This window comes from Branchiostoma floridae, chromosome 1, assembly GCF_000003815.2.
Source record: "Branchiostoma floridae strain S238N-H82 chromosome 1, Bfl_VNyyK, whole genome shotgun sequence".
Lineage (NCBI taxonomy): Eukaryota > Metazoa > Chordata > Leptocardii > Amphioxiformes > Branchiostomatidae > Branchiostoma > Branchiostoma floridae.
Window position 1 is genome coordinate 24,143,367 of NC_049979.1, and position 23,451 is coordinate 24,166,817.

General features: G+C 39.1%; 1 protein-coding gene across 1 annotated transcript; it reads left to right on the plus strand.

Moving 5' to 3' along the window:
- Nucleotides 1-861: 861 nt before the first annotated feature.
- LOC118417227 lies at nucleotides 862-23,027 on the plus strand. Its single transcript, XM_035822733.1, has 27 exons — nucleotides 862-968; nucleotides 1,783-1,871; nucleotides 2,698-2,879; nucleotides 3,578-3,774; nucleotides 5,529-5,666; nucleotides 6,424-6,606; nucleotides 6,776-6,955; nucleotides 7,334-7,538; nucleotides 8,403-8,551; nucleotides 8,926-9,026; nucleotides 9,246-9,397; nucleotides 9,933-9,978; nucleotides 10,354-10,499; nucleotides 10,839-11,120; nucleotides 11,708-11,865; nucleotides 12,528-12,687; nucleotides 14,481-14,576; nucleotides 14,851-14,997; nucleotides 15,288-15,488; nucleotides 15,928-16,071; nucleotides 16,440-16,599; nucleotides 17,241-17,357; nucleotides 17,839-18,030; nucleotides 18,720-18,815; nucleotides 19,303-19,498; nucleotides 19,888-20,042; nucleotides 21,616-23,027. The coding sequence occupies exons 1-27, from the start codon at nucleotides 890-892 to the stop codon at nucleotides 21,712-21,714; spliced, it is 4,050 nt and encodes a 1,349-aa protein (XP_035678626.1). The 5' UTR covers nucleotides 862-889; the 3' UTR covers nucleotides 21,715-23,027.
- Nucleotides 23,028-23,451: the final 424 nt, after the last annotated feature.

The window sequence follows — 23,451 nt, forward strand, 5'->3', positions numbered from 1 at the left end:
ATTCACAAATAAGTCCGGATTAGGTCCGTAAATCCTGGCCTGTAGATTGTTTTGATCAGCTGCCAGTGGCCCCATGCCCCCTTTTGTGTGTACTCGCAACAGGTGTGTTTGTTCAAACACTCCACGTTGTTTTAGACCTACGTAAGTTGCCATAGTGTAAAACTGATGAACTCGTACTGTCCATTGCTTTATCCCGCCAGATATTGCTAATGTGACGTTAAACAAGGCATTTTAGGACTTGCAATTACTGCGATTGTTATCAGAATTGGGTCGTCGGAGGATGGTATTGATTCAATTAGCTGTTCCATTCGTTGGAACCTCTCCCTGTGCTACACAAGAAAATCCTTTGTAAAATAATTCATCCACTCGTACGTACCAAGATGGCACCATACATGTACAAAGGTATTATACAAAATGGATCTAAGTCTTAAAAAAGAATCTTTTATTGCTTAAGTTTTGTTGAACGCTAAGTAAATGTTGTCGATTGAAAGGGGTGTGAGGCGACAGGTGTAAGAGCCGGGGCAGGTAATGTACCAGTGAGGCGTATCGGGTGTCAGTCCACATGGACCTCGGCCCTGGCAACGTAACGCTATCCCTCTGGCAACCACGGCTCGCACCCTTCAGTACCCCAGGTAACTTCACAAAGTCTACACAAAATGCCGATCCTTCACAACTTCACCGCACTCCACAGATGACAACATGAAAGGTAAGATCCCTCTGCAGTTCGAATTATCCGTGTTTTCTTCCCGTTTGGTTTATTTTTTGCACAAGTCGCGTTGACAATGGCAAGAGAAGTAATTGACAACACTTGAAGGGTGTCGGCGGGTCCCATTATGTTTTACCAAAAGCATGAACACTACAGCAGTTTGGCATATCGTCTCCAAACACCATGCCCTGTCCTTCTCCAAGGGGAAGTTCTCTTGTTTTTTCTCCAAATGTCGGCCATTTTGGTCGTAATTCATCATTTGGTAAGTAGTAGAAGTTCAATAGCAGTGGTGGCGGTGACACGCTCTCAACAAGGGATCCCTCAATTAGCAAATTAGCCAACAGACACTTTCTGAATAGGCGTGTATTATATGTCGTCCAGAATCCAGTTGCTAACTTTGATACTTTTATGCATAGAACCATGTAGCTACTTAGAGTTAGGATATACCGAAAGTGTTGATAGATCCGGGATTTTCAACAAGATTTGTGACAGAGCATGATTGATTGATTGATTTACTTGGCCTTTGGTATTGTGTTCTGATGCATTTCAGCTTTTTTTCTCTCCAATCTTTCATGTTTTTACAGCAGTGCAGGTAACATAAATATGATCACCACAGATTTACTTTGCACTAATAGCTTATTATTAGCCTGATTAAATCTCACTTGTAGCAGCAGGTTTCCTAGAAGGTGCGGGTTACAGCCACAGACAGCAGAGTTTGTGTTCAAAGTTATTATTAATGCTACATCAATTAGTTATGGATGTTGGCTCGTAAGGTCGTTTTATTGATAATTCTTAATTCCATCTGATGCCACAATACTGCCACATGAGAAAAAATTAATGAATTTCAAGTAATTCAAAGAGCTGGTTTAATACAGCATCATTAATCCAGAGGTAATCAACTCAGATACAAGGTTCAAGACAATCTTGAGAAGGCCAGACTCTCCATATAAACAATTTGTTTTATGATGTGGAGGAATTATGACACCTGGTGGAATTATGAGATTTGATGTTATTGTAGCACTAGACTATTGGTGTATTTCTACCGGCAATGTCTCTGACTGGTGTATATTTTGCAGGCATTGACGTGTCCGAATACAACTTAGAGGACTTGTTGTCCTATGATGACCTGTTCCTGGACTATTTCAATGCCTTCCTACAACTCCCAGTAAGTTTGTCGTTCAATATCATAAAAACTTTGATTAATGAAAACATTTTGCTCAGTGTTTTGTCTGAACTGTACCCTGCAATAAGTATCCCTTCTATACCAACAATACCAGGCTTTATCTATTGTTGGATTGTTCTCTGTTCAAACAAATACGATAAGCTATTTTCTCAAGATGCCTGCGCACAAAAGGTTGGTCCTTGGCGACATGGTTTAAGGACGTTGTCAAGCGCCTTATTCTATAGACTTTGGGTCAACTTCGACTGTTAATCACCAAGGAATAGGTTTTGAATTGCAGTTCAAATTGGCACCTATTTCTTCTGCATTCCCCCTGTCCTTCCCTATGGTAATTGTACTGTAAATCTTTCAACTTTTGCAATCATGTTTTCTTATTGTGGTTTTCACGGTGACACCTACGAATTCATGACACTGTGAATGTCTCCCTTGTATGACTATTAACGTACTAGAGGATTGCTGCAATTGCAAGTTTTTGTAACGCTAGTTCACCTTTATTCGCGGGGTAACCTATATTCGTTGTACCTAAAAACAGGATAGTTAGGGATATCACGTTGATGGACGGTGGTTTCAAATTGCATTTTGTTTTCAATATGATGCAGTTTGATATCACAGTCCGTCGACTTGATATACCGAAATACCCTGGTGTTATATACAATGGATATAAAGGTTAACCCACGAATAAAGGTGAACTAGCCTTACAGGGCAAAAACCTCAGACAGAGCCTTTTTCATCCAAATGCATGCAAATGAATTTACAGTATATCGTTGTTTCTGACTGTTACTCAATGTTTTTCACATCTTGTATATCTAAGGCTTTTCCGCTACCGCTGAGATACAACCGTCTGACAGCTACATTCGAGGAGGCGGAAGGCTCTCGTAGCACAGTCACCGGTACCTTGTGCGGAACGCCTCCCCCAATCTGGGGGGCCACAGACGAGGAAAGGGAAAGTGTCTTAGACTGGGCCAAGAAGGAGAGATTACCACTATTCCTAAGGTGTGTTCACTGACATACATGCATTTGGGAATTATAAAACTTTAAGATTCTTATAACAAGTCTGATACTGGTAACAACAAAAAATGAGGTATTGTGCATTCTTGAATATCATTATACTCACATCTGCTATTATGAAGCAGTAGGGAGGTGGAAACTACAACTTAATTAGGTGCCCTTTGTAACATTTTGTTACAACACTTTTTTGACAGTGTGACAGTAATTGTTACATTTGATAATGCTGTCTTTATTGTTCTGTTTTTTTTGCATTTCTGTAAATTGCCCAAGGCCACAGCAGGACTAAAGTCTTTGGATGAAATACTCTGCAGACGCCAAATCTAACATGGAGCCCATAAAAAGATGATGGGCCAGAAAGCAAAGTTGCCTAGATTTTGAAAACACCAGGTATCATAGTAAATGTTTTCTTCCTGTATTCAAGAAGTGCAAAAAGTGGTTCTCACGGGTAGTTTTAGTGTTACTACACTCGAAGCTTACCAAATTTAAGTGCCTCATGTCGAACTGCTCGCATGTCAATTTTGTTGATCATCGCCAAAGGGGAGCAAATTTTTTTGTAATAATGTCCACAGGGATTTCATCCTTAAAATCTTCTTGCTTTGACCTGATGAGTAATTCCTGTTGCTACTATATTCTTGATTCTCGGTGATAAATAATTGTATTTGTATTTCTTTTTAAATTTTCAGATCGAGACATTTCAGGGAATACAAGTTGTGCAAGCTGCTGCTGAGGCGTCTGGACAACAACCGCCAGTCGCTGAGTCGTCAGAGCAGCCGTGGTATCCGTGGTTACAGCCAGCCAACCAGCAGCCTGGGAACCAGCTCCAGTCTAACCACCACTACAACCACGGAAGATGATGATGATGATGCAGAGGAAATTGATTGTGAGATTTTTACAACCGTTAAAGAGATTAAAGTTGTTCTTGTTTACACCCTATTCTTCTCCAGCTTGTGGACAAAAAGAAAACCCGACAAAATAGAAAGCTTGATAGAAACACCTAACAATACATCAAAAACTGGCCAGAGCCTAACCTCTGTTGCCGAGTAATTTCAATCATTATGGCTTCATATTAATGGGGTGGTGGGTGGGGAGTGATATTTGAAATCAATCGCAAATTTAAATGAACTGTTCTACTTTCACACATTCTTGATTATCATATCTCAGTACTGCACAGGAAATTGATAGTCACAGATTTTCACAGCAATTTCAAAAAGCTGCTCTGCTGTTTCATCTTACAGCAATCATTTTAGGATGGAGTTTAATTTTGAGGTAGACATTTCAGTGAATTGAAAAATGAATGCCGAAGTTTTGCCCATGGTCCAGGAATTAATTTCTAATGTAGTATTATAGTTAACGGAAATTGCAAGTGAGATTTCCATGGAAAAGGTAAATGACATTTTCATGTATGCTTATGCTTATTCTTAATATATCTTAATTTCACTAATCAATGAAGAGTGTCAGCTGTATTTTTGATGTCCAAAGTAATATTTCATTCAAATGTTTTAGAAAAGTTTTGAAGGATCTTCCAAGATTTTAATTGAAGGTCTTCTACCGAAAATGATTATGAATCAAAATAAATTGTATCAAAGCCCCACATTATGTCCTTCCTCGAAAAATATCATAATGACCAATTTCTTCTAATGTATTGCACTAATTGGATGTTGGTTGACTGTCAGTAGTAGTTAGTAGTTAGTAATTGCTTGTCAGAGAATACCTTGTTTCAGTCATTATTTCCATACCCCAATGCCCTCTGTTCCTGAGTTAACCTTTGTGTTGAAAACTCACAACACTGGGATTTCTGATGTTGTGTCCAGTGGGCTGTGAACAAAATAATTGGGTTTGCATCGTGACTTTATGACTGCTTGTTTCATCAAAAAAATTTAGCAATCAATCCATCCAATAGTCTTGACAGTCCCCTAGGTGCTGTGTCTTATATCATAAAAAGAAGTCATCTGATGTGAAATTAATGTGAATGGTCAACAACTTAGAGAACAAAAACAGTATAGACTTGTTTTTTGTTTGGGTGGCCATTTTGCATGTTATACAAGTTGGTAAGTTCAATTTATGCAACACAAAAAAGGGTTTATCCAAAAAAAGGATTCATCTGGCTTGTTCTTTGGGTTAATCCGGCCAATGGTTTAAAGTTACCAGTTCTATTTGTCCAACAAAATGAGTATTGTCTGTATATATGTACCAGTACAAAAAAAGTTTATAAACTTGTTCACAACTCTGAGTACATGCGCAGCAACATGGATCAGTAAGTCATCCCCATTTTGCCATGCCTGAGGTCTGTTGGTGTTAGTTTTTGTAGACTATTTTCAAGAGTACATGTAGTTCTCATTACACCAATTTCTGGGAGTAAGTCCATCTTCAGTCCTCTCTGAGTAAGTCCATTTTCATACCATTGGACTTATTTTATCAGAAACGAGGTCTATATCCGTGATATTTAAGTCATATAAGTCTTAAGGTTTGCAAGGGGAAGACCCCTGAGTCATAAGTTTAGATAAAACACACCTGGACCTTGTACTCTACATGGTGTACTCCAATCCCTGAGCCACCATACTCCAATGCAACCTTTGCCATATGAAAGCTATTCAATAGTACCAGAATATGAGCATACTGCATCTGTTATTACAGACCGGGGACATCATGCGCAGCAGGCAGTGGAGAGTCTGGGCAGCTATGTGGGTTGGCCGGAGATCAGTAGTGCAATCTTCAGGTACGCCCGACCTGGCAGCAGGGCCATCAGTCTACCAGCCAGTATATTTGGACAAGGTATGTCATGCACCTTTGTTACAGATTGTATTGTGCTGCATATAGGCTAACTGAAGGGGGGGGGGAGTTCTGAGCCTTTGAAGTAAAGTAAAGTATCCATGGAAGTAAAGTTGGGGTACAGCCCTGTGTTCCAACAGCCCAGTGTTTTTATAATGATGTTCTGAGGACTTGAGTGTCAGTACAGGTGTCAGAAAATAGTGGTGTTACAATATTGCTAAATACACTTTGATTAAGCAGCAATGCTCCAAATATTAGATACTGAATAAAATGTTACCCAAGCAACTGTTAAGTTTTGTAAATGATCAGATGTATCCAACAGGATCCACTGTCTTTCATTGGGGACTGAAATGTCTGACTGTTTTCAAAACTTATCCAGCTCTTGCATGAGTAACTTTTGAATTGTGTGGATGTCTAAACTTCATTGACAGGCTTCATTATACCCCTGTCACATTATCCACGATCTTTGGGCGTATCAATGGAAGATCGGCCATATTTAAGATCGACAGAGCGTTACATATGTTTTTCACCTGAAAATCATCCCTGTCACATATAACACATATAAGCCATACTTTGCACCTTGTATAATTGTTGTGCAATAAAGTTATGATTATAAGCGAGGCTAGGGCGATTGCCGCAGAATCGTAGTCTGATCGATATTTGCCAAATGTGACAGGTATTACATTCTCAAACAGGAGATGTTAGAAATTATTATAATTACTTGAAATGTCATACTTTGATAAACTGTATTTTTCTGCAGCGTACTCCATGTATGGCAGCGAGGAGGACGGAGTAACGACCTTGAGTCAGCCCATGTCCTCCATCAAAATGGAGGGGGGAGGGGGGCAGGCAGACAGCAGCAGCAACAGCTCCAGTCAGAGGAGGAGGGCAACAGCAGGGGACAACAGGGATTATGTCAACAAATACCCCAACATGCCCCCAGGTAAGGCTCTACAAGAAAGATTGTAACGATACCGGAAGGAAGATTATTTTCTAAATCTTTTAATCCTGGAAGCCTACTGCAACACACCAGACCATTGTTTCCTCAGATTCCAAAGATATTACTGCACCTATGAAGTGTCTGATTAGGTATTTGTCTGAATTTTCCACAGCTGAAACTCTAACAGGCCTGGGACAGATCAGCGACTCTGGGCTGGGAACGACCATTCAGAGTGACTCACGCACGCACATAACCACCAGAGAAGGTTTAACCACGAGAGATGGCGTTTCCAGCATGGAAGAGTCCGTCAGTCCGGAAAAGGCTGCAGTTTCTAGTCCCAGTAAAGTTCCAGGTATGTAAAAATTAGAGCTTAAATATTATGTCCTTTTCTGTTGTAAAATAGAAAGAAAAATACATGACTATTTTGTATACTCCTGTAATTTTTGAGTTTACATGTATTTTCGTCACATTCCGTTATCAAATTTAGTTTCTATTACATTTTTGTTACAGTTGTATGTTCAAAGAGGGACAAAAGACAAGGAAAGACAAAATATTTTGACACCTTTCCTGAAAGGAAACAAAACAAAACACAAGAACATAAACTTGTCAGAGGAACTTTCATCACAAGCTAGTACATGAAGGTGTTAAATTTTTTGATAAAAGAATGAAGTGAAACATTTCTTATAAAGGACCCTATTGCTGACGTTTGACATTCTATCCTTGATAACAGGTGTTCCGGTAGTCCCAGAAGGTGCAATACCAGAGACAGTGGGGCCCATGCCTACCCCACAGACCTGTGTTGTTGTGGGTCATGAGCAGAGACAGGAGGAAGTGAAGAGTGTGGACACTCTGACTCAGGACCAGGATGAAGAAGACAGGAGACACGTGCAACTGCCGATGGACAGCTTCGCTTACCTGTCACCTGACTACGACAGGTGAGGAGTGGAAGTGTTCTTGAACCAGTTTAGCTCATGGAAGAGCTACTTTTCCATTTCTCAATCAGAGAAGACAGATGATATACAGTGACTTCTACAGATTCACTGTACCAAGGAAACTTCCCTAGCCTTTTTGACAAGTACAATATCTATAGCATACTATCTTATTGACTGCAAACCCTCCAGTTGCGTGCATATCGGATTCAAAGTCACAACGTCTTGGTTCAGAGGCAAGGATGCTAACCACTGGGCTACGTATGCTACATGTAATATACCTTTTCCAATCAAGGCCTGTATGGGTGCAATATCACAGTGCCAAGGAAACTCTAAGTCAATCTGCAATTAGTGTTACATGTTGTTTTCCAATGACTATGTGTGAGTGGGGGTGTAGTTTTAGGTGTTTATTTTGGATGTTTATATGATATTTAGAATTTTTTGTAAAAGAAGTTGATTAGTTACATTTTATTTGTTTTTAGAGTGAGAAAAATTATGGTAGGACTTCTTTACATCGCTTTCTTGCTTGCAGAACATTTGCTTTTGCTCTGTCCTTGGTGCTGAATGACAACTTTTGGAAGGCATCAAATAGTACCTAATGTATAAGTCATTTTGCATCAATATAAAACAGTATTTTCTTCAGATCAAGTATTCATGCAAATATAAATCCACATTTATGTTCTATATCAACTTTTTTTATGGTAAATGTGCAATTAACCCACTCCTGGTAATTGTCCCATGAGAATTTTTATTATTTTCAATCCTTGTACATTACCAACTTTTCTTTTACTTGATACATTTTAATGACACTTTTCACCCTCTAGGCTTTGTCCCCCGAATAACAATAAATTCTCTGTTTCTCTTGTACAGGTTTTACACCCCTAACAACAGAACAACATCAGCCCCAGCTGGGTCCTCAGCCTCCCCCTTCAACTTAGCAGATGCCCTGGAGTATTTCCAGATGTACTACGACTCTGATGATGAAAGGAGAGATGGGGAGGAATACTTAACATTTGAAGGTATATTCATCAATAAACTCTTTTCAAGTGTACTACAGACTACAGAAAAAAGTGATGGGTGTTACAAAAAAAGAATGAATACAACAGTGTCATTCTTGGTCCCAGCCTACCCAGGGGACCTGACCTTCGAGTGCCTCAACCCGGTTTTGTGCCCTTGTTTATACAAAGTACATTTTATTGCATTCTCTATATTCAGCATCCCTCAAAGGGGATGCAGTTTGAGTTATCAATGTTTTAGCATTGAAGGGAATGTCCTTGGTGCTGAATGGAAATTTTGTGTTGAATATGTATCTCCCTTTAACTGGCAGCAGTGTACATGTAGCTTTATCGAGAAATAACAGACTTTACTCTTTTATCTAACCTTTTTCTTGCAGATGATGCTGCAAGTGATGAGCGGACAGAAGAGGACGTGCGCACCTTGGAAGGAAGAATACAAACAACTTTGCATCAGCTCAAGGAGGTTGTCTTGGGGAAGGTTAGTCTTACATTCTTCTCTGTCATAACGTAAACATACAGCAAGAACAGAATTCCTAAGTTAAATCAATTGTCATTCTTTTCTGATGTTTTTATATTCTGACAACAGGTTGTATGTGATGCATGATAATCATCAATTGCCCTTTTTCTGCTTAAAATGACTTGGTTCATTAATACGTACATACATAATGACTGTGTTTATTGCCCCCCCTCCCCACAGATGTCTGGTATGGAGTCTTTCCATGACTTTTTGTCGGACACGGCAGGGATTCACCTGTTAAACTTCTGGCTGGACTGTGAGGAGTTTAAAGACAGCATGGCTGCTGCAGAAGAGACTGAACAGACCAAAACACTCAGGGCTAGGCTTTTCAGGTACAACATTACAGTGTTGGAGAGATTGCATACACTGTTTCTGTACACAAAGTAAAGCTCTCTTACCAACCTAGCTTTTGATCATTCCTCTCCCAAAGCCTGTCAAGTGACCTGAACAGAAGTGTGGCTTCAAAAATGGGTCAAAGATCTGGCAGTTGTTACCGGCTCATATGTTGGTTGAGGAATGGGATATAAAATATTGATATATAAAGCCTCTTTCACTACTCTTGCTTCTTACACTGTTATTGCCATTCATTGGTAATGGAGCTATCTTCTTTGATTTTGAGTCAATGGCACATAGATTGTGATGCTGGGTTTAACAAATTATCATCAATGAGATGAAGACTAGTACTGTTACCAGGACTGTACATATTCTGGCAGCAACATACTGTAAGTAGTTTTACAGAGAATCACCCTTGGCTGAACCAAGGAGGTTATAGGGAGACCTCCTCAATGTTGGTACACACTTTGAAATTTTGATAGAATGCTAAGTCACGTCTGTTATTGAATGTTTTGTGTTATGTTACCCCTGCAGGGATATTCAGGATAAGTACAAGTTTAACCTGACTCCGGATGCACAGGTATGCGGTGCTTGTTTATCTTTCAGTAGATTGAAGCTAAGGTTACCAGAGGTTTATTTACTATACTATCAGGAGCTATAAGGTTAGAGATTTATGGCCTTTAATTTATTATTGTTACCTCCGTCAAAACGAAGGTATTGTATTCAGTGTTTGTCCCTTGTTTTGGTATTCCTCAGTAACACGATCATGAATATTGCAGATTAACAGCATGTAGGGCAGAAGTGGTGTAATAGGTTACTTCGAGAATTGAAAGTATATGTATTATTTGGCTCATTTGACCGTGCATTGGCTAATATGACCTTTTTTGCAGTATCTTGTATATTACAATTTGACCTTGAGTTTTCAGATTTGACATTGTTATTTTTTATTTTACAGCATCAGATCCGAGTTGCCCAGGAGAATGATGGCGTGAGCTACACGGTGTTCACTCGTACCCAGTATGACGTGCTGCGGAGACTGCGGTCTTACTGGGTACCCAGATACCTCGTGCACCGGTCTCTCAGTCAACAACAGGACCACAAGTGGGTCTCCCCTTTGTTCTTTGTGTATTATATGTGTTTCTCGTGTTTTATAGATGCAAAGAAATACAGTTAAACAATGGGTGCAATTCAGCCTAGTGCTGACATGTCATTTGAGAAGTAAATTATTTTTGATTGCTTTGATTGATCGATAAGTGTTTCATCTTATCTTTCCAATTGTAGCAAAATTCATGCAAAACGTTTCACAATCTTCCTCCAGGTTTTATATAAGGTCTTTTAATCAGCCTTTTATAGTAATCCTTCCATTAAAGTAGCAAGTATTTGCAATTTCTATCCTGAGTTTTAAATGATTGAATTAACTCAGGAATTAAATTATTGTAGGTCTAAGAAGGCTGCTCCAACACTTGCGCGGGAAGTCACCGGTCTGTCCTTCCTCCCGTCCATCACGTTCTCGGCATCGCTGCCCGTACGTGGCGACGAGCTCGCGAGGCTCGCACAGAGCCACAACTGGGAGGTGGTGGCGCAGGGCGGGCGGAGACTGGAGGCGACGTACGGTCAGGAGAAGAAGATTAGCGTGGACGAGAAGGCCCTAGAGGAGAGGGTGTTAGCTGGGCTGGGTACAGACGGGTCTGCGGGCGGACCTTTCAGGAGGTTTCTGGAAAAGTAAGGACCATTTCTATCAAGAAATATCAAGTAACTATCTCAGTGTAACTTACAGACAACAGAAGATGTACAGAAATCTAGTAACAATAAATGAAGGTTCTTGAAAAGTCCAATGAAAGTTCTAGAAATGTAAGAATAAGGATAAATTTTATCATTAATTTTCTACAGAGAAAATATAAAAAATGGTCAGTCTCAATATAACTAGCCAACAGTGTTAACAAAAGATAGAAATGTAGAAATACAATACCATGCAGTTTGCCTGAAATATGCATAATTCTTGAAGGAATCCATTTTGATTTTTGATTTTTGTATTTGCATGAATGTTTGATCTGAAGAAAATACAATTGTACTGTTTTAACATTTATGAGCAATGACTTATAGTATAAGCAATGAGTTATGATATAGATTGTTATTCAGCACCATGGACAGTCTTTTTTTAGCTCTTTACAGATGAAATAAGTCAAGTCAAAGCAAAAATAAGTGTTGATGGTACAATTTTACAGATTAGTCAGGAAATGCAGCTCTAAGTTTTTATTGTGTTTTGACATAATAAGCATGGATGACATTATCTTAATTGCCATTTATAGGAACTCCGACCACCAGAAGCTAGCTACCCTACTGTTCTGGCAGCATGTGGGGGAGTACACTGCAGAAGAGAAGCGCTCGGCAGACAGGCACCTGCGCATGTGCCGCGCCTGGGACATCTACAACACATACATCGCACACGACAGCAAGTTCAACATAGGTGAGGCCTGGGAAAATCAATCTTGTGTTTCCCTTTGCAGTCCTGAAAAAAATTGGGATTCTCTTTTGTTCTTAAAAGATTTCCAATGAAGTGATCCAATGAACAATTACACAAGATGTCAAGATTAAGTGGACCTAGGTTTGGTGGGTATTTGTATCACTTTTTCTATTGCAACAGAAATGAAGAGAGCATGTCAAGCAGATTGTCAGATTGTAAATTCTAAATTGTCTATTTCGCCAGTGGTTGACAACCCGAAAATGCTAGGGTTAACAGGTTTTTGCTCTCATAAGTTGGGTTAATCAGGCCTTAGGTTTAGAAGATTTGCTGTGCAGTTTTTATACTTTTGAATGTGTGAATTTGATATTTTACCAAGCTAGATGTATGAGGGAATCAGAAACACGATCAGGCGCTAACTGGTTATATAATTATGGAATGGAGAAATAGGATCAGTTTGAAGAATATTAAATTACATGTTTAATATTGTGTTATGTAGTACTGTGTCATCTAATTGATCTACGAGAATTGGTCTTTCTACTAAGATTTCAAAGCGACACGGGTATAACAGCTTAGTATTTTCACACATCTTCATTTTACATTCTGCTAATATAAGCAAGCATGTTGAGTGTACAATTAACTACATTGTTACCATTGTCCTATTGCAGGAGTTGCACCAGTATATTGTGATGCTCTATACCAGGTACTGGCTCACACCAAAGACTACGTGAAGGCCTCTGTGTTTGATGGGGCCAAGACACACGCTCTAGACATCCTCACAAAAGCCTGGGTCAAGGCTATGAGATCAGACCTCAGGAGATTCTTTGAGTAAGTCTAAATTTGTGCTTAATTGTTATAAGTATTTGCAAAGATTTTGATTTTTTTTCTATTTCATGGTCTAATTACTGACTGACTTAAAGGTAATTTTTTTCGCTCTCACTGACTCTCTCATTGACTCTCTCTATGTGCATGTATAACATAAATGCCAGTAAACTTGAGTACCATCACACCACGAATGTAATTGGCCCAGACCCTCAAATCTCCTAACATACCCCATTGACATTGTGGCATTGGAAAAGGCACTTCACACGACTTTCCTCACTTCAGTCAGGCGAAGATGAGTACCAATTACTGTGGTTAGGGAAGTCCTTCAGTTGGAATGCTAGATGGAGTTGTCATGTTTGAGGACGTTAAAGTATCAACCACACTAATTATCGTAAAGAGTACTGGGGTCCTTCCTGGTGTGAGTAGGTCCATTAAAGATATCCGGATAATGCAGCTTGTACTGTTCATTCTTAACAACATGTTGCGTATTACACCATGAGGCTGTTATCCGACCTGTAATTAACAAAGAAAATATATAAACACATCATTCATCTTTCATACAAGTGCAAGGATTATTATGTAGTTTTTCATAGCGCATTGCACAAGACATAGATCGTGAGCTGGCAGGCCCATGTACGAAGCACTGGTGAAAAAAAGTTTGAACATTGTTCCAATGTAAGAAGGGTCTACAACTGTGCCACAGCATTTTCCACTGCACAACAGCTGAATTTTGTTGGGCACTGACCCATGACATTTTTTCCTTGGTCCTACAAATTTCCCGTAGCCAGTTGTCTGGTATGGATTGACCTGTTGAGCAGCGTAGTGAAAGAGGGTATAACTCAGAGTTATGCACTGCTCACAAAGTAACAGCTTTTGCTGACAGCTATGTGTTCCACCCTGTCAAAATCACAAGTGTCACTGGCACAACCTGTCAGAGTTTTCTGGCACAAAGAGTTCAAACGAAGTTCACCACGTCTATTCCTAGACCACTCCTGCCCAATCCACCAATCAGAGAATTCTTTCCTCAGGCCAGATCTAATGACATTTTCACCCCGTGTCCATACCGCAATGATTTACATTGTGCACATGTCAGGTTAGTTATTACTGAAGACGATGAGGGCTAATTAGGTTTACAAACCTTGACCATGTCTTAGTGTAGTTAGGCAGTAACCTATTTCAAGGTACTGTTTATAGATACAGTGATATGTGAGCACACATAATACGTGTTTGGGGTGTAGCTCAAAGAGGTAATGTTTGTCCTACTGAAGGGCCTGGCACAAATTTGGCCATAAGACTCCTGATTAACAGAGCTTCCAAAAGAAAATCAGCCGTGGAAAATGTTAGAGGTGACTTTTCATGACCTAATTACAAGTGATCAGAGAAAGAACGTGCTACCGGATGAAATGAGATGAATTGATTTATTTGATAACACAATGGAAAAATTTATACTGTCATCATTTTAATTTGAGCCAAGAAGCTGAATTGATAGGAGTACTTAATGAAATACATACAAAAAGCCTGTATGTTACAGTTAAAATTGTAATATGAAATATGAAGATAGTTCAGACTGTACAACTTAATAAAGAGCAAAAATCATACATACAAATTATAGGAATTTTAAAGTTCTTTAAATTTCCAAAGTTATAATGGAGACCAAATTTGCTAAAACTTTATAATTTACATTTAATTGATTTGGTATACTAGATATTACACGTAGTAGGCTTGTAAGAAGTGATTTTTTTCAGTGATTGATACCTGTCATTATTTTCATTGTTTGAAAAATGTCTGCCCTACAGATGTCTCCCCAAGAGAGACTTAACCATTCCTTCAACACCAAGTGTGAAGGAGTCCACACCGGTGAGAGAACTGCCTCCTAAGCCGTGGGTTAGGAGGTGAGTGCCATCTAGCAGGAGTAGACGGAACTGCAATTACAGTAACATACAAAGTAACATATAATGTGATGCAGCTCACTCTCAGAGGATAAGTCTGATATTTTCTATAAAAGGTAGGAGGATCACACTGAAAGGTAAACAGAACTAAAAAGTATGATATGTATATCATGTCAAAATCAATGTTAAGCTAAAATAGAACTTATGAAAATTAAGATATGTATAGCATGTTAAAATCAATGTATGAAAACTAATAGATAAAGTTCAACCATCTTAGGTACCCTGGGTCCTCTGAGTCTCAGCGGGCTAGAAGACTGCAGAAGGCTCTAGACGTGGCCGAGAAGATAGAACAAGAGCGGCTGGAGGAGGTTAGACAAAAGAAGAAACAGGAAAAGGAGAGGAAAAAGAGGGAGCAAAGGAGAAGGTGGGGAGAGTTTCAAAAAGAACCTTTTGAATTATGATCTCCATGTTACTCTTTTCACATCTACAGAAAGAAGTGAGCAGAAGAATTAAATGTCTTTTGAAAGGCAGTGAATGAGGACAACGATGCAATGAACAATTGGACATCATCTTATTTTGGGACAATACCCAAAATGAAATTTTGCAATGTTATATTGCTGCAAATACAGGTACATCAATATTATGATATTTCATACACATTTTAAGAGAGGCTTGGAGGGTCACCACTTATTTACCTTTTGTCCACCCCTGTAGGTTGAAGGAGATGCGGACCGGTACAGTCTCCAGAGGCAAGCCCCCATCTTATAAGCCCCCATCTATTACCCAGTCTATGGCAGCCATGGAGCAACAGTCAACAACGGAAGGAGGGAAGAAGTCAGTCCCCCAGTCAGCCACCAGTAGTCACAAGGAGATGCCGGGACCACCATCTTTCCTGGAGATGAGCACACACAGACCGTGAGTTCATCCTGTCATCATTGATGAAGAGAGTCTGTAAGCCTTTTCTATGAGACGTAGCAAGCTGTCTGAATAATCACTGTTAATTATAGCTGGCCTGATCTATAAAATCATTAATTGGTGTAATCAATTTCTCAATGGCAATAAAAATTGATAAAAAAAACCATGCACAACTGTCTGCCTCTGGACGAAGAGTTTGCAATGTCTAATCCTGACTATTGATTGCAGTCCTCAAGACGGGAATAAGGCTGTAGTCCACTTGTTGAAAATAGCTCAGACTAAGGTCAATTTCAATGATCATGGTACAATGAATCTGTAAATACTGTACAAACTCTCTGTCTTCCCTGTCTTCCATATGCTTAATTGGTTTGAGAATCCATTTATTTCTTCAGAATATCATCTTTCCTAATTGCATATCCTTCCTCTGTCTCCCTTGCAGGGTGATGGGGGTGTTTAAGAAGCATGTGCAGGAGCAGGAGTCCAGTGAGCTGCTGAACATGCTGCAGATGTACTTCGAAATCGAGAACTACCACACCGAGCAGTCTGATGCTCGGAAAGGCGCCATGTCCAGACACATCTACAAGTAAGCTGCTTTTAAGCATGTTCTCTTCAATGCCATTCTTCGATGCCAATTGCAACACCTTCTTTACTTGAACAATGATCGACATGGCAATGCCAGGAACAAACAGACCATAGTAGGATGGCTATTGAGATGTTTAAGTAGCTATTGAGAGGGCTGTTGCAAAATATACAAATTGTAGCTTCCTGAAGACATTAATAAATATATTTCTGCCTTATAAAATCTACAGCTACCATGCATCAGCAGATGATGCCTGTGGATGATTGATTGATTGATTATAACAACTATGTGAAACTATGCCCAACTGCCTATTGTGTTCAATAAGTTCATTTCAAAAGAGTATGATATCAATGTTCCCCTCCTCTCCTCAGATCGTTTTTGGACCCGTTTTCGTCGCGTTACCTGCTGATGCCCGACAAAGTGACCAATCGGCTGCTGAAGGAAAACGAGAGACCGGGGGCGGGGACGTTACAGCTGTGCCAGAGACACATCCGACCCGAGCTACAGGACAGCTTCCGCAAGTTCTGGGATGTCAGTATTACAGAATATATATAAATAAATCTTTACAGAATATATAATCTTCTAATCAGTCTAGCTCTGGAATCTGTAATACAAAAAAAGGTTATTGCAACTTCTTGACAGAAGGCCAATATACCTCTTTACAAAATGAGTCAGGTTGGAGAAAATGAGGGTCTGAGGCAGTAAAACAATGAACAAGAAAATGTTATTTTAAATGTTTTACAGCCCAACGCTGTTTTATTTTTTGCAACACATCAGAGTCTATTGCAAGTAACAGGAAAAGGATGAAAGAATAAACTCTAACTCTTGCTGACTCTTCATTGGGCTTGACAAAAGATTTTCTGTGATATGCAATTATACAGCATGTTATTAATTGTTAGACTATGATCAAGGAATCAAAGTTCTATGAAAAGGCTCTCAGAGAATGAGCAGCATATGCAACATATTTGCAACAGAGTTATGGAACAGAGTTATGGATAGGTATGAAAATGACTGATTTCTTTCCAGCAGTCACTTTAATTTGGTATTGATGTATCTTTTCAAGAAGAAGATGTAATATAACATGAGATAGATGTAAAAATGAAAACCGTAAAAGGTTAAATACCATACTTCGTTAACCAGTATCCTACTTTTTGTTGAATCATCTTCTGCAGAACCTGGACCTGAGTAAGGTGCGGCTGGACGCCCATGTGAAGGCAGAGCTGGCCCTCAGGAAGGGAATCAGCGCCAAGCTGGTCGCCAAGATCAGCTGGAACAAGAGCAGGAAAAAGGTCTGCTTGTCAAAGAACCTGTAGACTGTAGCTACTTCAATTCATTTGTTTGGACCCTAGCATTGTGCCTTGTGGAACATAATACATTTTAGGCCAGTAAGTTTCTTGGCTGTTTCAGTAGTAGGGTATATCCCTGATAGGGTGCTCTTGGCACCTCGTTGAACACGGGAGATCCATTTTATGTCCCTTCCAAAAGACGTGTACAGGTGCAGCCTCAACTGAGAAAAAATTGGCCTACCCAAGATTGAATTGGAGTCTCCTTCTCAATTTGAGTGCGGTTCATAGCCTCAGAGACCGCAACTGGGGCAATGTGAAGTCACTAGAGTGCTTATTAAAGGTTGCCATTACAGACCCTTATGATTGCAATTCAGCCCCTGGCTGCAAAGAGAAAGGGGTTGGCTCGTCCAATACTAATTGCAGTTTCAGCCTGATAGGTCTGTAATCTACTGAGACTAACATCCTTTCCTTTTTGTTGTACCAGCAACCAGGCCGAGGGGAGCCCACAGCAGAGGATCGTGAGGAGCTTCTGTCACTGTTTGATGTCGTTGCCAAGGGAACCATCCCCATCAAGCTGCTGTACTTCATGCACTACCTGCTGCAGTACAAGGAGTCTGACTCCTGCCCCTTCCTCTACAACGACTGCTGGTTCTACATAGAGACTCAGAAATTCAAGGTTAATCTTCAACATTATTATTTTGCCTGTCCGTTCTATTACTGGTCATTAACCAATATTCCTGTGAAGTTTGTAATCCTTTTTTTTATAATGTAAGAAATTCAAAGCAAATTCAGGGATTAGACTTCATGGTTCCAAACTTCTACTTTAACCCATAGGATACATTTACTCAAAATTGTAGCTGTCTTTTTTTACTGATAATTAATCCTCTATAATGTGGTATATAGGGATTAACAATGGTATGGTGTAAGCAAGTTTAAGGTAATATATATGAATGTAACATGTGGTAATCTTCAGGATATTCAAAATCTTAAGTCTGCCATATCCCATCACACTATACTACATGTATCACGTTGTATTCATTTGCATTGTATACATATGCATTACCATCCTTTGGATCTCTAAGTCACCAGTATTTAAGTATACAATCAATCATACACGTGTACACTTGGATCACTATTGTACCTGTATCTGTATTCTGCAGCCAGTAATGCACCATATGATATGTAGGAGTGGCCATCCACCAGACTTTAAAGCCGTAACACACCAGCTTCGCAGGCACGCAGCATGATAGCAGCTGGTTATATTACACTAAACGACCTGTCACACCTAACCTTTGCATATCTAGCGCATTACCTATTGGTCATGACTACTGAAGGTTAAGCCCAGTGTTTTATGTTTCTCTGCAGCATCTGCAGGAGTCTGCTGCAGACACTCTGGTCAAACAGAAGCTGCAGGTCATCATGCAGTGTTTCATTGAGTCACAGGCTGAGCCACAACTTCAGGTGAGACTGCAATTTTCTAATGTACTTGTTGAGGCAAAAGGAACAGCCATGGGTGTTGGCAGTTCAAAGTTTTAACGTTTTTCTTTTACAAACATAAAAATTTCTAGGTTGGCTTAAGGTTCGTAAAAATACTAAATACAGGAAGAGAATGGCAAATGTTGCTGATTCCTCAAGTGTTAGGAATCATAAAGATGACATTATGATGGATAATACCACTTTGGTTGGGGTTCTTCTTATGCAGTTACATAGGATGGTCCTGTTTGGTTCATCCTTTCATAACAATAGTAATGAAAGAATGGAATAATTGCTGGAGCATCTGAAGTCTGAATTTTGCAAAATGCATCTGGTATCAGCTTTTTACAGGTAGTGTATGAGTGAATAACTATATGTTGTTTTTTTATACCATTTTGTTTACTTGGTAAGTTCATCTCACTTAAGGGCTTCCTATCATCATTAATTTAAGGTTCTGCTCTTGTTTTCTTGTCAGATTGATATTCCTCTGGACCAGGTATCTAAAATGCAATACAAAGTGTACAACTACGTGCACAACAAAGGGAAGGATGCCCACTCACCTGACCTGTTTGATGAGTCCCAGAAGACAGTTTTTACTGAGCTGCTGCCCTACTGGGCTGGTTTCAACAAGCAGTACGAACCTCCCAAGTCAGCTGGCAAGGGAAAACCAGGTTGGTGGAGACTTTGTAACCAAAGTTACATGATTGACAATGTACTTAAAAGTATGTTGTAACAGCTTCATACATTAATGATGCAAATTCAAATCATATCAGTAAAATATGAATATTTTGACTCACTCAAACTCAGTCAAATAATTTCTTGCAGACCAGTAAACATTGGATAAACATTTCTTCATACAACATGACATAAATGTTCATTGAGCTTCATGTAATATTTAGGGCCGTCCAAGATGTTGAAGGCTTTATAGAAGTCAACATTGAGTATCTATTTATGACTTTCTATACATTGTACTTGTAGCCTTATGAATATAAATAAAGTCCCCTTCAGCTTAATTTTTATTGATTCTAAATGTTGTGAGCTTTTCTCCCTATTTCCCCAGTGACTCACATTCACAAGCTGCTACAACGACGTCTGGAGAAGTTCAAGTCTGCTAAGCTGCCTCCTCTAGACATGACGGTGCCTGACAAGGGTGACCGAGAGACGTTTGGAATCAGTGCCTTCAGTTTCTCCATCAGTGAGGGGCTACAGTGGAAGGTAGAAAACTTTTTTTGGTCATGCCAAGGAGCTTGTAGTCCTCTTTGTTCAGGTCACTCACTCACTCACTCACTCACTCAGGTCACAGAAGACTAACTATATATTTATTGTGTACGGTATAATAAAAGATACATCCATTCATTCATTCATTCATTTATATAACAGTTAGACTTAGAGATCTTTGAAGTATATATTTCAAAATAGCAAAATACATAATTTTATACAGAGTGTAATGTCTTGAAATTTTCATAGACAAAAGGTTTTATTCTTCTTGTTTTACATTGTGACAGACATTTCTGATGAAGGCAATATTATGGTGCTTATGCTTGCTTGACAACAGTTTCTCTTATGATGTATACAAGTGACTCGTCTATTCTAATAGTGTTCTATTGACTACAACAAATTGCATAGTTTCCCCTTCATTCCACTAATATGTAATATACTGCAGTTTGGGATAATAGAGTAAGACTCAAGGAAAATGAGCAACATCCGATTTAGAACTTTTTCATTGAGAAGACTAGACAAGTGCTTCCCACAGTGGTTAGTGGTTTCATTAATCTAAACATGCACATTTACTTGGATCCTTTGGAATTTTAGTGATGTTTAATTGTAGCTATACATTCAGTGTACACAAATGTCTGACATTTGAAGACCAAAACCACCTCATTTCGGATCCATGTTGTGTTGCTGGTTTTAACTGCTATAGCCCATCACACAGTTTAAGAGCTTTTGCCATATTTGTGAATCAAGGTTGCAGAATTTAGAAGTAAGCTGGAAACTCAAGCGTATTTTCACACAAAAGTCTACCTCATTACAGGGCTCAGGAAGCTGCAAACGTTGGCAGATCTCTAAAGATGCAGCAATGATTTTGACAATACTTGGCATATTACTGTTGAAAATGTCATTTTAAGTTTGCAGACTTGGTGCTATGTGACAGGGGCGTAAATTTTATGTTACCACTGTTGGGAAGCATTGTCACATAGATGTATGGTTGATGTGTTTATCTCACCTGTGGTTCCTGCACCAGGGGCTCTGCTTATCCGCACTCTCCAGCTGCAGCTTTTGGGAGGAACCATGGTTGCTATAAACATGCCATATCATACACCTGGTGAACAGGTGGCAGGCAGGTGTGCTGGACAGGTGCAACATTATGCAATTAACCCCCCTAAATCATCCCTCGTGATTCAGATGTGATTCTGCAGGAAGAGAGAAAAATAGAAAAACGAATCATTGTTGACATGGAATTGAGCGTGACTGCTTTGCTATTAGCTTGTTGCTTTCCATCTTAACTCCTTGGTCTCATTAAAAGCTATTGTAATGCATGTTCACATTATTGTTCTTTTCTAGTCATTTCTGTAAAATCTTCTGAACTAATATTAAATGTTCTACAGTGAGTGATATTGTTAACAAACCCATTCTTTTGTATTTAGGCAAAAAACAAGAGTACACTGTTCACATTTCATCGAAGTGTGAACAGTGTACTCTTTGTTTTCAATTATATTTTTTTTCATATTTGACCTTACACAAAATGCACATCACTGACAGCCTACAATCTTTCCTGTCTACCTTTCAGTTTGAAGACATAGAGCTGTTGTCTGATAGTGACAGTGATGATGACTCCATCGGCACAGCCAAGAAAGTAACGTGGATGCTGCCAGATCCAGACACATGAACGCAGGCTGGGATTGGAGAACCTGAGTTTACTGCTTTGCCAGACAAAAGATTTCTGCAACCACGTCCTCTTTAATTGCTAGTAGAAAATGATCCATTCTTTGTGTTACTTAGCCAAACAGGCTGTATTTTCAGTTTAGAGACTTGGAACACTCCACAGGCTACTCTTCCTCATGGATGCAAAGGACACAGTTCTACACCAAATCATACAGCTTGTATCTCATGCAGCTAGGCCAGGCATTCAGCCAATGGTCACAATGTTGCCACATTCATTAGAATCAATTTATTGATGGATGTAACTCCATAAGCACTTTTCTAGCAAATGTGGTGTTGTATAAGACAGTAAACATACTGATCTCAAGTTAATTTTCTATGTTGAAACATATCATATGTATCATGGCATGTACTCATCTAAAGAAGCTTTAAAGAGTTTATAAGTCTAGAGAAACCTATTATTGAGGTCAGAATGGTAAGTGCTCTTGACTACCTGTAAATCTCAGGAGACCTTGCCTGTAAGATATCTATGTGCCAAATATTCAGCCGTTCAGCAAAAATGTGCCAATTGTAATTAAACCAATTAGGAGCTTTGAAAAAAAATCATTATTGAACATATTTTTGTGAAAGTGTTGGACATGTGTATGGATTACTATAATGTTGATGTCACGATAAAGCCGTGTGACAGGCCCTTCAGTGTAATATAACCAGCTGCTGCCACAATGCACTTGTGTTACACAAAAGGGATGTTATACCGAGCTACGGAGACACATGACTTTGCTACCATACACTTTTGTTTAATTTGGTTTGCAGGAGATTTGAATATTTTCTAGTCTTTGGAGTCTTTCCATGACAGTGTATCAAAATGTGTACACTATGACAAGCTGCTAATAATTCTGTTGAATTCTTATCATTTGCTTTTCATTTTGTATAGCGTGTAGCATTGTATCATTAGGGCTGATTTGTTTAAACTCTGAGCTATGCCAGTGATCGTGCCAAATCAATGACAGATTTATTATCATAGATATTCCATATTTTATTGATCATCATGTAAATTATTGGGATCTGCTGTGACTATTTACTTGAGAATTTTTACAGGACCTATGACACTATGCTATTTGTGCAACTGCAATTTTGAGAGTAGATATATCCTTTGTGCAATGTTTGAACAGAAGAGATTTCTAGCTAACGTTACATTCAATTCTAATCTCATTTTGTAAATTACCAAATGCTACTGATTGAGATTAGCCGTCTGCTGCTTATGAGTCCTATTTCTATGCAATTTTCTTAGGAATGCGAGAATAAAATGTGTTCCTTGGACATTTGTGTTTATTCTTGATGCAGTTTCTTTTGTTTTACCTCAGTCATTTCAGGATTTTATTTGTGCAATTGCAATGTCGACTGACATATTTTATGTGCAATGGTTGGACAGAAGAGATCCAATCTAAGCTTATAATGTAAACTATCAAATGTTGAAAATTGAGATTATCTTGTGAGACATATTTTGAAACTAGAGTTCAACAACTGCATACCCTCACCAAGCAGTAGTGATATAAGATGTATCTATAACTATAGTATCAGCAAATTTGCATAATACATAACTAAAAGGCTCACTTTTGTTCCCATCATACCAATGGATTTGTGCAGCCTATTCTGACACGTAAATGGGTTTTTAATAGCATTATTCATACTCATTGAATAGTGCTGCAGTCCTTCATCAGGATAGAATTTTTCATTATGCAAA

What these genes read in the sequence shown, in the direction of transcription:
- LOC118417227 (XM_035822733.1), top strand. Translation starts at nt 890, where the DNA reads ATGCCCTGTCCTTCTCCAAGGGGAAGTTCTCTTGTTTTTTCTCCAAAT. An exon ending in TGGTCGTAATTCATCATTTG is followed by an intron (nt 969 to 1,782) that starts GTAAGTAGTAGA and finishes TATATTTTGCAG; the next exon opens with GCATTGACGTGTCCGAATAC. An exon ending in TGATGCAGAGGAAATTGATT is followed by an intron (nt 3,775 to 5,528) that starts GTGAGATTTTTA and finishes CTGTTATTACAG; the next exon opens with ACCGGGGACATCATGCGCAG.